Source organism: Anas acuta, chromosome Z, assembly GCF_963932015.1.
Source record: "Anas acuta chromosome Z, bAnaAcu1.1, whole genome shotgun sequence".
In the NCBI taxonomy this organism is placed as follows: Eukaryota; Metazoa; Chordata; class Aves; order Anseriformes; family Anatidae; genus Anas; species Anas acuta.
In genome coordinates this window covers 48,015,353-48,029,112 of record NC_089017.1, presented here as the reverse complement: position 1 = coordinate 48,029,112, position 13,760 = coordinate 48,015,353, and the positions used below count along the sequence as shown (strand labels likewise).

Here is a 13,760-nt window from a genome sequence, read left to right as displayed (position 1 = left end):
CTGCACAAGTGAAATATCTTGGGGAGATGGATGGTGGATAATTTAATAGTCTGAGTATAAACAAGAAGTTAGGACCACCAGGTTTACCCCTTTTTCCAGCAGTTCCTGGAAATGTCAGTTCTTGGGAACCTTCCCACCTCTCACATTGGCACACACAAGCTGGTAGATTGCTGCTACCTATCATACTAGAGATCTTGACCAGAACTTCAAAATCTTTTCAGAAGCCTCGCTCAGTAGCCCATGTTGTCAGTGCATCCTAAGCTCTGTGTTATCAGCACTTCTTTGCTGTCAGCAACAAAGGGGATAGGATATCCTCTCCCCTTTGAGAGACTCCAGCTTGCCCAGTCTCTGGGACTCTCAAAGAGGTGATATCATTACTAAGTGAGTAACTCTGGGAGCATTTGCACTATTGATGAGAGCAGTTACATGCTTTAGGCACAATGGATGTCTTGCAGGGGGAGTGGATAACCTCCAAGTTCTTAACACATAGATACAACATTTATCTACAGCTATATAGGACAGCTGACAGAACTACAATCACTGGACTATAGTCTCATGTCACTTCTTAGGTGTAAAAGGACAGTTGTGATCCTCTTGTCTCTACCACAGCCACCAAGCAATGTCACTGCTTAAACCAAGCCCTTTCCTGTCCTGAAGACCATCTGGTGCATTTACTTTTGGGACTAAGCTGAGGCTACATGTTGGTAGTGGGTGAGATGAGAGCATCTATTTTGCTGCCTGTGTCCCTGTTCTTTTGAGGACTAACCCAGCATGCATGCAGAAGGAGGAGGAACTGCAGTTCCTCATCTCAACTCCCACCCACCACTCCTCCAAGAAATCAGGGAAAATATTTGCTCTCTGGTGCAAGAGATTGTTCAGCTTCTAAGTTGCTAGATGCCTCTGTTCTGAAGTAATTTTCACGACCATAGCTGTCATAGCAGAGTATTGACAGAGTGTCTGGTTTCAGGCCAACATGCAGAAAGTCAAGCTGTACATTTGTTTCCTCCTCCTCCAGGCTTCAAGGAGCACTGCTGAGATCCTGAGTCTCCTTGCTGGCTGCAGGAAGCAAGCCCTGGGTGGGCGTCTCCATGCCAAAGGGCTTCCCTGACAGTCACTTCACACCCCTGAAGCAAGTTGCAGCCAAGAATGGCTGACCTTTGAAACCCCCACGCATGCCTTGGGCATGATGCACTGCATTGCACTCAAATGGCTGCAACAGAGCAATCCTCTGAATGCCTTTCAGGCTCTCAGCTCAGTAAGGTCTGTGGGTGCCAGTCCTTGTCTGAAAGTGGTTTTGAGCCTGTGCCCTGAAGGCCAGCATGAAGCTATTCCTCAGGCAGTGTGGCACATCTCCCATCACCTCAGTTTGTGATAAATGATACCTTGCTTGGTAAGTGTACCAAAGCTAAGTATGTGCTTGATGGCAGAGCTGTTCATCTTTTACTTCTAAGAGAGAATGTTATAGCATTGACTTTGTTCTGCTATGCCCCAAAAAATCTCATTTTCTTAAATCTTAAAGATGTGATGCATGCATGTGGGATGGTGGTGAGAAACATACAAACTTAGCCCTTTTAGATCTTCAACCAAGGAACATTTCCAAAGATCTTGGAACTATATGCTGACATTGATTTTGGTGAAATATCAAAGAAGGAGCAAGCAGCAAGCATGCTTCTACTACTGAGAACCTGTTGCTGTCACCTAGGGACAAAGCTGAGAGTTGTTCTGCTCTTGAGCCAGTAGAGTGCTTGTCAGTCAAATGAAGTTGTAAGGCTGCAGGATGGAAAGCCTTGCTTTTTGAAACCCATGAGAACGACATTAATTTGCCAGAGTGAAGTTTACTAGAAATACTGTGATTGACATATCTGAAGTCCTAAAATGGCAATTGCAATTAATTAGGAGGGGCATGGAAATATTTGGATAGGTTCTGGGCTATATATCAGGAAGCCAAACAAAGGAAAGATCTGAGCATAGAATTACCTTGTAGACAGTCCTGTTACTTTGACTTCAGCAATCACAATTTTCTCTTTGGATTTTATAAAGCTGTTTGTAATAGTCTATGCAAGTGTGCTTTGAAAGAAGTGGGCAATTGGAATGAAAGAAGTAAGAAGGACTAAAACATAAGAGTTGTTTTCTGTGATTTCGTATAGATGACCCAGGCTGCATGACTCAATACCATGATAATTAAACTGCTGATTACAATGGAGAAACAAGATACCTTGGTCTGCCAGCCTTTTTTTTTTTTTTTAAGTTTTATTTATTTGGGATTCATAGTATGAGCTTCATATTTTGTAATCAATTAGCCTTGAGAGAAATTTTGCATGTTGGAATTACAGTATATTTTAGTGGTTAAGGTGTTTCATGTAACACTAGGGTGGCATTCTTCTGTTTCCTAGAGCTTTTTCTAGGTGAAGTTTTTAAAACTGGATGCTGAATTGCATATTACTGAATTTTTACTGTAACATGCATATAAATGGCCTTTACTGACTGTAGTTTTGGGTTACTGCTTTCACAGCACCAGTAAGTTCCCATTGCTCTTTCCAGGAATGACACTATAAGCACAAGTATCTCAGTCTCCTAATTCACATTCTCCTTATTGTCTACTTCTGTAGAGGATTTGACCCATCTCACCAATTTGGGGGCTTTCAGGGTGCAAAGGTGGAGTACAAGGCTGGAACCTATTGAGAGACAGATCTCAGAAGAAAGAATTGCTCTTTTGAGATTTTCTCTTTGCTGCACGTAGAGGTTCCTGGGCCCATCACTTGGACATTTTCATCCTGCTTAGGATGAATCCTTGAAATGTCCTAGGGTTATTTCAATGAAATGAGTGGCGCACTGCCACCCTCAACCCTAGTCTGTCCCCTTACTCTTCCACCCCACCAGTCCCTTCTCAGTCCTGGCCCTGTCAAAGGATTCTCTCCAAGCTATGATTGAGTCTCTCCAACTAGGGAAGAAGGAGGCATTCCCTTTCAATCCCTTCACAGCTGTACAGCACAAAACCCACCCTCATTAAAAATATGTATATATATATATATATTATTTATTTATTTTTGGTAGTGCCAAAGGTGTTTCCTCCTGGATACAGGCAGTTTTGCAGCTGTTCAATGGCCTTACTGAATCATTTTTTTTTTCCTTTCCTGTCACTGAGCTGCACTGAACATCAGGAAATCATTACAATAAATTGGGAGACTGTGTATGTGTGTGCACACATAGAGGACACATCACCCAATTGTCTGCAGCGATGTGCAGGGTAAGTTAAAATACCTCCCACACAATGTTTGGTTTCTGAAGATTGCTTCCAAATTGGCCATTAGTAGGGTAATGATTTAATCAGTTGTTAACAATGACTGTACTCCCTACCAGCTGAAGAGCATGTAACCTTGCAACAACTCTCTTGTCACCTCCTCTGTTGCTGTCATCAGAAAATCTGGCCTTATTTTGGGTGATTTCTATACTACACTGCTACACTGCTGCCAGGGTTCCTCTCTTCTGAGTTGCTAGGGTATCACATCCAGTGCAAGAAAGTCTCTTGTTATCCCCAGGGGGAAGAAATAAAATGGAGACTTGGGCAGCAGCTGTCATTTATGTTAAAAGTCCAGCTTCCAATTAAAGTTGATGCTAGATTACCTCCTAGAACTAAGGGCTTAGAGAGTGAGGTCTAACTTGCAAGGGGAAATCTGTTCATGTTGATGTCTTTGTCTCAGTCTCTGTCAGTCCCTTCAGTGCTTAGAAAGTGCAGAAACTCTAAATATCCCCTGTTGGAGAGTGTCCTGGTTTCAGTTAGAACAGAGTTAATTTTCTTCCTAGTAGCTGGTAGGGTGCTATGTTTTGGCTTAGGATGAGAAGAGTGCTGATAACACCCTGATGTGTTAATTGTTGCAGAGCAGTGCTTATACTAAGCCAAGGACATCTCAGCTTCTTGCTCTGTCCTGCCAGCGGGCAGGCTGGGGGTGCAGCAAGAGCTGGGAGGGGACAGACCCAGGACAGGTGACCCAAACTAGCCAAAGGGGTATTCCATAGCATCTGACGTCATGCTAAACAATATATAGGGGTGGCTCTAGCCGGGGGAGGGGGCTGGACTGCTCGGGGTTAGGCTGGGCATCGGTCAGCGCGTGGTGAGCAATTGCATTGTGCATCACTTGTTTGTACACATTATTATTAGTAGTACTATTATCATTATTGTATTATTATTATTATTATTATTGTTATTATTATTTTCCTGTCTTATTAAACTGTCTTTATCTCAACTCACAGGCTTCACTTTCCATTTCTCTCCCCCGTCCCAGAGAGGGAGGGGGGAGGGTGAGCGAACGGCTGCGTGGTATTTAGCTGCCGTCCGGGTTAAACCACGACAGAGAGAGATGTAGGATGCTCAACTCCGCTGACATCACAGCACTAGGAGTGCTTTGCCAGCTCTTTATTGCTGGGAGATGTGGATCTTGCCTTAAGACACATTTTTGATAGGTGGCAATGGAGGCATTGGGAACATACCAGTGATTCATGACATTTCCTCTGCTAGACTTTCCTATGCCTGCCCCATATTCCCTGTGTCTGGAGACGTAGGGAATAATTTTGCAATCAGTAGAACTTCTGTAATATGGGCTAATCTGTAATGACTCCATCAAAAGATTGCAGCATTAAGCAGAAGAGGCGCTCTGGGATCAGAAATCCCCAGTGCCCTGTCTTGTTTCTGAACGGTGAAAGAAACATAGCACTGAAGTGTTCCCAGGCCCATTGTGAAGGGTCTGTTGTCAAGAGATTTCAGACTTGTAACCTAAAAACAGCCTATGCTACCTTGCTTGGGCTACACACTTGGGCTGCAGGTTAATCACCAGTTACTAGCCACAACATCTCTAGGCATTTGGTACAGTTTTCCTCCCATCAGCTGTTGCTAAGATGGACAGCACTAGCTTGGGAAATGTGTCATCCAAATCATTCATTCACAACTGGGTGGAATTGGCATGCTAATAGCATTCCCAGCTGTAGGCTGTAGAAATGAGAAGAGGGTATTGCTTGCTTTTGCTCTAGTATTCTCTGAGGCCATCTGCTCTCAGACCTTATGGAGAAGAGCAGAGGCAGGAGTCTGACAGAGGGAGGTGATAGGATAAAGACACCATGGAGTGATGAAAAATGGTTTTGCAAGGACATTTGGAACACAAAAGTATAGATTTCCTAAAGCACTCCACATTTGGTCTGGGTCAATTATGACATAAAGTCCTTAGTCCCATTGACTGTGAGTGGTTATTATGGTACTTAAATTCTTCAGAATTGCTCTTCCTTCCTTTCCCACTCAAGAAAGGGCTATTGCTTCTCGGAGCAACTCATTCCCACTTTAGCAGCCTACAATGGAAGATAAGAGGAGCTCCTTCCTCTCCTGACAATACTACTGTGCAATGAGATGCTGTCTTGGGCTTGCTCTGAGGTGACAAAGCCAACTAACACGTTCAGGTGAGGCAAACAGCCTGAACACCCAGACTTCCAGCTACTGGATGCCTGTACAGACAATAGTAAGGCAGAGAAAATGTTGGAGGGGAACAGGAACTGAACCTGTCCTTATGCCAATTCATTGTGTTGAGAACAGGGGAGAGTGAAAGATTATGCCCCCCCCCTAGTATCTTATTCAATGCCTACAGGTAGGAGGCAGGAATCTGACCTATGTATTTCCACTGGGCCTGTGAACAGATGGATGTTAAAGATGTGAAGGATGTCTTTGTGCTTTCCTCTTTGTTTTACTCGCTCATACCTTTCCTTCTTTTATTTAATTCTTGTCAATAGCAAATAACTTTATGAACTGATATCATGCAAAGACAGCCCGTTCAACTGTCTGGCCTGACACCTCTCCAAGACTGGCAGATGTGTGCAGAAAGGTAACTGCAGGGCAAATATATTTGATATTTCCACCCTATACAACCTCCACTTGGTTTCAGTTCAGGTATTGCCCAAATCTCATGTGGTTTCTGTGGATTTAGTAATCCTCATTGGATTACAGTCTGAAATCAGGACCTCCCTTAAGCCTATGGAAGCATTAAAGACCCATAAACTTTAGCAGCAAGGAGTGCTCCAAGTTCCTTTTTCCTCCATTGGAGAATCACATCTTTTTGAAGACGGTGCCTGCTAGTTTTGTTTGATCCCTCAGTTTCTTGTAGTGGAAGACATATTGAACAACCAGCCCATTTGTAGCCTCTGCTATGAATATGCTATGAAATATGTTTTCATAGACCCTTGTGATATCACCCCTCATCAGTCCTTTGTTCCCAGCTAATGAGTCCTAGCCTTTTCCCTGTCCCGTGGACAATGCTGGCTCCAGATATGTATCCATCCCTTTCACCCTCCAAACCATTCCAAATGAATTCCAATAATTCTATTCTGAAACAAGAAGAACAGAACCACTCATTATATTTAACCACGGATTTATACTGCATTATGGTCATGTCCTCTAATAATTCCTAGCCATCTATTTTGCTTTTTTTGACTGTTATAGAGCAGTGAGGTGACATTTGTAGAGTAGCCTCTCACGGCCCCAAAATGCAACAACTCTTCCACTCCCCATCCTCCTTCCTCCCCTGCCACCCCACTTTGGTGGTAAAATGGTCATGGTAAATCTAATTATTCTAATTTATGAAACTACGAATATTTTACCTAGGAATAGGAATGTCTGCCAGAGGCCTCCATACAAACAATCTAGAAAACTCAGGGAACAGTGGCTCAAAATGCATAAAGCCTCTGGGACAAACCTGGAGCTAGGCAAAACAGGACCTTTACAATAACATTTGGATCCAGAAAGATGGTGACTACTGGTCTGACACAGTCTGCTGAGCAGCTGGGTCAGTACAACACATAAGCAATTTAATCCAGCACCTCTTTTACTGAAAATGAATAACAAAACCTTAATAAATCAACAATTACTTATTGCTGTATTTGGGATAATAAATTCTTTAGTTTATCAGTAGCTTGTGGCTTCCATAGCATGTTCTTTGAACAGTTTGCCTTTCAGTTACATCCCCTTTCTCTCCTGAACAATAAATTAGCATTCTTTTTTTTTTTCTTTAAAGGAAAAGAGGGGAAAAAGAGGATATATTACAATTTTTTTTTTCAAAGCAAAAAGAAAAATGCAACATATTTTTGACATATATCTTAAAATAATATGAGGATAACTTTCTCCGCGTGTTAGATGCCTATGCATAAATAATAAAGGACGTTATGTTATTTACAGTGTTACACAATAAACTAAGAGAGTCTTATTTAACACATAATCCATAAAGACAGTAAATGATGAAAACATCCAAGTATGTACAAGATGTATTTACAATAGAATAGAGAATTACAAATGATGATAATTGGCCATGTTCTTTGTCTGCCCTTCTCTGCAGCATTTCATAGGTGCTTTTTTTTGTTTCTTACTAGAAGTAAGTCCCAGCTGATGGTATGTAGCCACACTGCAGAGCCAGGAAGTGTCCAACAGGTTGAGATGTGTCCTTTGAAGGAACACAAGTTTGCTATCCTGGATGTTCAGGTAACTGCTTGTAGTGTGTGTGAGAGAAGCAGGGAGATGCAGTGTTGTTTTGGAGGACTGAGCTTCCCTGGTTCCCTGATAAAGGCAGTGATTGATCTCTCAAACCTGGGGGTGTTGGGGTGGCTCAAGTGAGGAAGGGAATATGTGGGCCAAGAGGAGGGAGTAGGCTTTCCTCTGTTATAACAGAACTTCTGTGGAGCTGTAATGTTCTACACCAGCTGAACAGGCAGGCTGTACCAGGTTGTGTACAACATCTTCCAGCTATACACCCCTGAAGGAAGCCTTTTTTTTTTCCTGGAGAACTTCTGCATATAAACACACACACAGGGAAAACTCACGGCTTAAGTTAAATGACATGAAAAGAAACCAGGACAATCTGAACGACTTGGCCCAAAGGCGTTGGGACTGCCTAGCTCAGAGGTCCGGGTTGATGAAGCGAACATCCCCAAGGGGGGAGCTGGCCTTTCCTGTAGGCACTTGCTGGCTCTGCTCTGCATTGCTGCAGTCTCCAGCACCTTGGCCAGCAGGAGCTGGCTGCAGTCCGCCAGCAGAACCTGTGGCCATGTAGACTTGCTAACTTCAGGGTGTGGACTTGACTGACGTGGACGATGCCTACCATCCTCACAGTATGCTAAAAACAAGTCCAGAGGGGAGGGGGCCGCGTCCTGCTCCCACTTCTGTGAGTGCCAAGCCAGGGCAACTCCCGTAACTCACTGCTGCATGAATTGTGCTGTAAGGCTGGGATCTTCCCAAAGACCTAAGGGCTTAGGCAGCCATATCCCCAATTGTATTTTCTTGTTCTTAGGTCCGTGTGAAGTCCCCAGCCTAATTTCATGCTTACTCTATAACACACTACTATATGTACCAGGGGGAGGAGCAGGGACTGCACACCGCTTTGACTTTGAGGCACTGCAACAGAAGAGGTGTGACACTTTCCCCTAGATTCACACTGAATAAATCTCACATGTACAGCTCCCAAGCATGCAATTGCTCCTTCCTTTTCTATTGGCCCTATTGGGTAGTCAAATAATTTACTCCACTTCAAGGCAAGATCCTTTTCCATCCTGATTAATATGTCTGGGCTATCACAGACACCTGAATGTGAGCTGGCCTTGTATGTGATCTATACTGGAGGAGATTACAAAAGCCCTGCATTATAATCTCTATTCTGCCACTAAGATAGGCATTTTGGGAGCAAGTATCTTGCTTCTATGCCCTCCTTTTTCTGTCTTGTCTGTCTCATACGATCTTTGCAGTATCAGAAATGTTACTGAAAGGACAGATTTTCAAGTGCCTCTGGAAACTAAACAGTGCAAAACTTTTGGAAACTGGTGGTCTGCAATCAGGAAAGTTCACCTGGCCCTCTGTACTACTGAGTTGTAGAGTTACTGGGGAGGTGGATGTACTGCTGCATGGGATTGCAGATAAATAGGCATGACTAAAGGGATGAAAATGAGTGTATGGTATCAAGAATTTGTACAGAGCTTTTGTTTTGGTCTGCAAAGGCAAAGTATGTTCAAGTACATGCCAGCTAGGGAAGAAACGGCAAAAGGGTCTTGAGTCTGGACAGTTTTTAGTTGCCAAGCTTTGCCATCTCCCATAGACTTCTCAAATAAGCAGTGCTATTTAAGTCACCATGTAGCCCAAAGCTGTACTAGTTTCCTCATCTTTTGCTTCCACCACCAGCATCCTAGCATCCAACTTTGTCATCATTTTCTTCCTATTCTAAGTTTTTTTTTGTTCTTTTTCTGCTGAATCTGGTGGTCAGTTAGACTCCTCCAAATTCTTACTAATGTGACGTGCTTGATCTATACAGTGAGAAACTCATTAATTTTCATCCTCCTGATAAATAGCTTCATTTACTAAACTTTGCTTTCAGGTCTGAAATCAATAGGACATCTTGTTCAGCAAAACTCTTAAACACATGCTTAACTTTATGCATACACTGGATGCGTCAATGGGAGTCTAGCACATGCTGAAGATAACTTTTGCTGGGATTAGCATAAGCATATGCTTGAACAATTTACTGAGTCAGGACTTTAGTTGCTTGGGTTTACATCTCACAAAATTTCCTTGACTTATTTCTCTTCATTTAACTGGGACCAGGACGTGGCCCAAAGGATGAGTGTAGTTTGGCTGAAATTCTTGTTCTCTTGACATGGCTCTTATTTAGAGTCCAGTAATACCTGTAGAACATATGTTCTCATTTTCAGAATCCCCGGAGTCTAGGAAAAACATTTGTTTTCCACATCAATCCTGAGTCTATGCTGTGCCAACTGAACACAACAAAAATGAAAAGAAGAGAAGAGGCAGAGTGACCCTGACTAAACTGTTAGGAATTCAGTGCAAAAGAGGCCATTTGCTTCTGTCTGAATGGATGCAACAGCTCCAGCACCGACAGCACCCTTATTCATTACTAGTCAAAGACTTCAAGGCCATCAGTGGCTACATAAACATTCATATCAAATAGCCACGCACAGTACGGCTGTAACCCACATTGTGTGCTTGCCTTCATAAATGGCCTTTGCATCAGCCTGGCCTCCTCCACCCCAAATAATGGAGTCAATAAAGGTGACTAGAAATGAATTCCATACTTTTGCTATGTCCTTCCTACTGCCTATCTTTTTTAACTACTCAGCAGATAAATTCTTCCCTGAAAGTCATTTCTGTGTCCGAGAATAACCCTTACTCCAAAAGCAATGCTAACAAGGTATTGCTAGAAGCTTGTCAGGGATTTTTTTGAGTAGGGGAAGAAACAGGAGAAAACTGAGGGGAAAAAAGAATAAACCATCTCTTAAAAATCAACATTAAAAAATAGAGGTGAAAACTGATTGCACTTTTATTAGTGGCATTTGTTTTCCAGCTAGATCTCTTCCTTGCTTGGTTACAGATATCTGCTATAATATTTGCCCCATTAACTTAAACTAATATAAATCTTTTTTTTTTTTTTTCTTCTCTCTTTTCTTTTTTTTTTTTTTTTTTTTCTTTTTTCTTTTTAAACTTTTAAATAGAATATTGGGTTCAAAGCTTCAGCTAACCTAAACCCATTTTCTAAGGGATAACTAGAACAATTAGTATCTGGAAAATAATGAAATGGCAGCTCCTAGTGATTACAAGCTGACCTCTGATTAATAATATATTTGGTTTAAAATCACAGTATTACTTTCTTTCTATAAGTAACATTACTTAATGCATTTTTTTTTGTTTTTGTGTTTTTTTTTTGTTGTTTTTGTTTTGTTTTGTTTGTTATCCTGCTGTAATTAATAGTAGCATGCTGTTGGATCTACTATTATCCCAGTGCTCAATGAAGCAAACCTTTTGGCTGGCAGAGAGCAGACAAAACTCATTTCATATACAGAAAGGAAAATAAAACTTCTTATAGAAGAAAATATCTTTTTTGTTGATTTTTTTTCTTTCTTTCCTTTTTTTTTTTTTTTTCTGTTTTTTTTTTTGTCATTTTCTGGTGAGGTGAGTAGGGTGGGAGTGCCATAAGAGGGCTTTTTTGATCTGGGGATTCTACAACAAGCAAACAGAGGGACTTCTGCAATTCTTGCAAATCATACATCCAGTCATTATAATGCAGTGCACAAAAAAGCCAGGATAACTGAGGGCTAGAAGATTTTGCAAAATACTATGGGACAGCAATCATTGTAGCTGTACAAAACTTGCTCTCAACATAACATAACATAAAGGCACCATTGATATCTTTCCCCATTTTTGAAATACTGTAAAAAATTGCTACATATGGCACATAACACATTTGTACATACGTATATTTAATTTATAAAAGTTTTTTTTTCCTCTCCTGTTTTCTATCAGCGGAATTGCTAAAATAAAATAAATTGTTTAATTTAAAGGTGGAATACTTCATTATATAAAATAAAGTTTTACATGTGAATCTATGTGTTTTGTTTATGTCTTATACAGCAATAGGGTCTTGGTTAGCTATTACACTAGACAACCTCGCTTGCAACTCTTCTGGTGTGGAGAAGCGATTTGCTGGGTTAGTCCTGCTCTCAGCCAGCCGGTACGCAGTGGCCGGCTCCATATTGGTGGCCATGGGGTTTTGTATGCTCAGAAATGGTGTATCCTCACCTATTCTTTCATCCTCTGTTTCGCTCTCAGAGCTGGTGCTCTCAGAGCTTGTGTCGGAGTCCACGTCTACCCTGCTGGAAATATGGCCATTGGGCTTTGTTCTTTTCACCCGCCGGGTGTTGGTGAGTTTCTTTGGAGGCTCCTGTGCTGGTTCATACTCCTGTGTGGTCTCGTACTCCTCATCCTCCACTATCCTCAGAGGACTTGGTGGCAGACTGTTGCTCTCGTGGACTGGATTGTGGTGGAAGGAGTTGAACTGCTGAAGGTGGTTGTCGTACTTCTCACGCAGCCGTGGCGGGGTCACCAGGAGCAGCGGCCTCTCCTCTTCCATAAAGGGACTCACCGCCACCGAAGGGATGGAGACGGTCAAGCTGGAAACCGGCGGTGACATTTCAGATGGGGGGGACTTGGGAGAAGTCGGAGTGTGGAAGTCAACAGGTGACATGCGAGCTGGTGTGGTCATAGCTGAGACATACCTGACGAAAAGAGATGGGAGAAATTTGCGGACACAGAATCAGCAACACGTGAACATGGCTGCTCATGTGGGCTGTGAGGAAGAAGGCAGAGAGCCCCTTAAGATCCCCAGCATCCTCATGTGCATCCTCAGCATCCAGACATTCTTGTTGCTATTAGTTCTATAGCATATGAGCCTGTAAAACCTCTGACTTCTGGGACTTTGGGGGGAAATGTTTGAAAGCAGGAAGAGCAGAGCAAAGCCCCTAGGTCTATTCACCTCAGAAGAGCCATGGAGATGCTGTAAATTATTTGCCAGAATAATTTCCTGGAATGAAGCCAGGGAAGGGATTCAGAGACTGGGGGACTGCCAGAAACAAAATGCATTTGCAAGTATTTTCTCTAATGGCTGCTGCACTTCTGGCAGGATTTGGCCAGGGTCAGGGATACATGCAAACAAATAGGAGAAAAAAAAAAAGGGAGGGAACTGAGGGACAGTTCTCCTGGGGCTTCACCCTCTTCTGGCAACCAGACTGTCTCAGGATAAGGAGGAACGCAAAGTCTGGACAAAATCTAGAGCCAGATTCTGTTAATTTCAATTGCTAGGGATAGTCAGAGGAGGATTTGCAGCACTGTCCCTGCAGCTTTGTTCTGCTCCATGCATAGTGAGCTAGCTACTCTATCCAGTAGGTTTCCTGCAAAGAAACATGGCTCCATAGTGCAGTGCCTGAGGCATGCCCAGGAATCCAGCATGAGAATCAGGACATTTATTACAGAGTGGACTCTTGATACTAGAGTGTATAGAGCTTCAAGCATTTCAAAAGCAATCATATATTCCTCCTCTAGGAAGTTGCAATAAGCACTGCACTTGTCTGAGCACTTGTTAAATCATCTCCACACTGCAGCTACCACCTTACAACCCTGTTCCTGTCTTGAAACAACATAAAACATCTGAAACACTTTTTTTTTTTTTTTAATGCCAGCTTTTGTTTCAGTGCAATGTAATCCTTACAACTTTCCCTTTGGGTTTTGCAGCATTAAAATTATTATTATTTACTTTTGGCATTATTACATATCAGCATGTGCTTCCTTGCCTTTTCTGACTGGGCCCAAGTTCAGATGGGCCTGGCTAATGCTTCATAAGCCTAAACATGAAGCTTTATCTGTCCTCACCAGGGAACAAATGCTGATGGAGAGGACATTCTAACTTAGTGTTAGTGAATGCTCTGCAAAGTTTGCACCTATTCTGTCAAAAGTTTCTGTAGGATGGGGAGTGGTCAAAGGTGACTTCTGAAAGTGAAGCTCAGCTGTTGCTACTGAACTTGTCTCAAAGGAAGAGGACTCTCAGCTGGTTTGGATCAGTGGAGCTCTGTGGGATGCTATGAGGTCACGCAGATTCATGAGGATCAGCTGAAACCTCCTGATCAAAGGCACAGTGCCCAACATGACATTTTGCATCATTTGGCTTTGCTTTTTTTTCTTACCCTAAGTTTACTTTCTTGAATTTCATCTCTGTCCAAACTTAAAATCTTTCTAAGCTACATCTCTCACACAGACCCATTGAGACAAGTTATATGGCTATGGTTCATGAAGTTATTTATTTTTTCATTAGTGATTTATTTATTTGAGTCTGAAAGTATCAAAATAAATCTGAATCCAACTTCCTCATCCAACCTATGACTCAGTTCCATGTATGCCTCTT

General features: G+C 42.3%; 1 protein-coding gene across 21 annotated transcripts in view; it reads right to left on the bottom strand.

The window, feature by feature from the left end:
* Positions 1–2,230: 2,230 nt before the first annotated feature.
* The window catches only part of NRG1 (neuregulin 1), a 468,454-nt gene continuing 456,924 nt past the window's right edge, over positions 2,231–13,760 (bottom strand). For all 21 annotated transcript variants that reach the window (XM_068666043.1, XM_068666051.1, XM_068666046.1 and 18 more), the window contains one exon: positions 2,231–12,081. In XM_068666043.1, the coding sequence (XP_068522144.1) occupies positions 11,430–12,081 (652 nt within the window). In that variant the 3' untranslated portion in view covers positions 2,231–11,429. The remainder of the gene's footprint in view (positions 12,082–13,760) is intronic.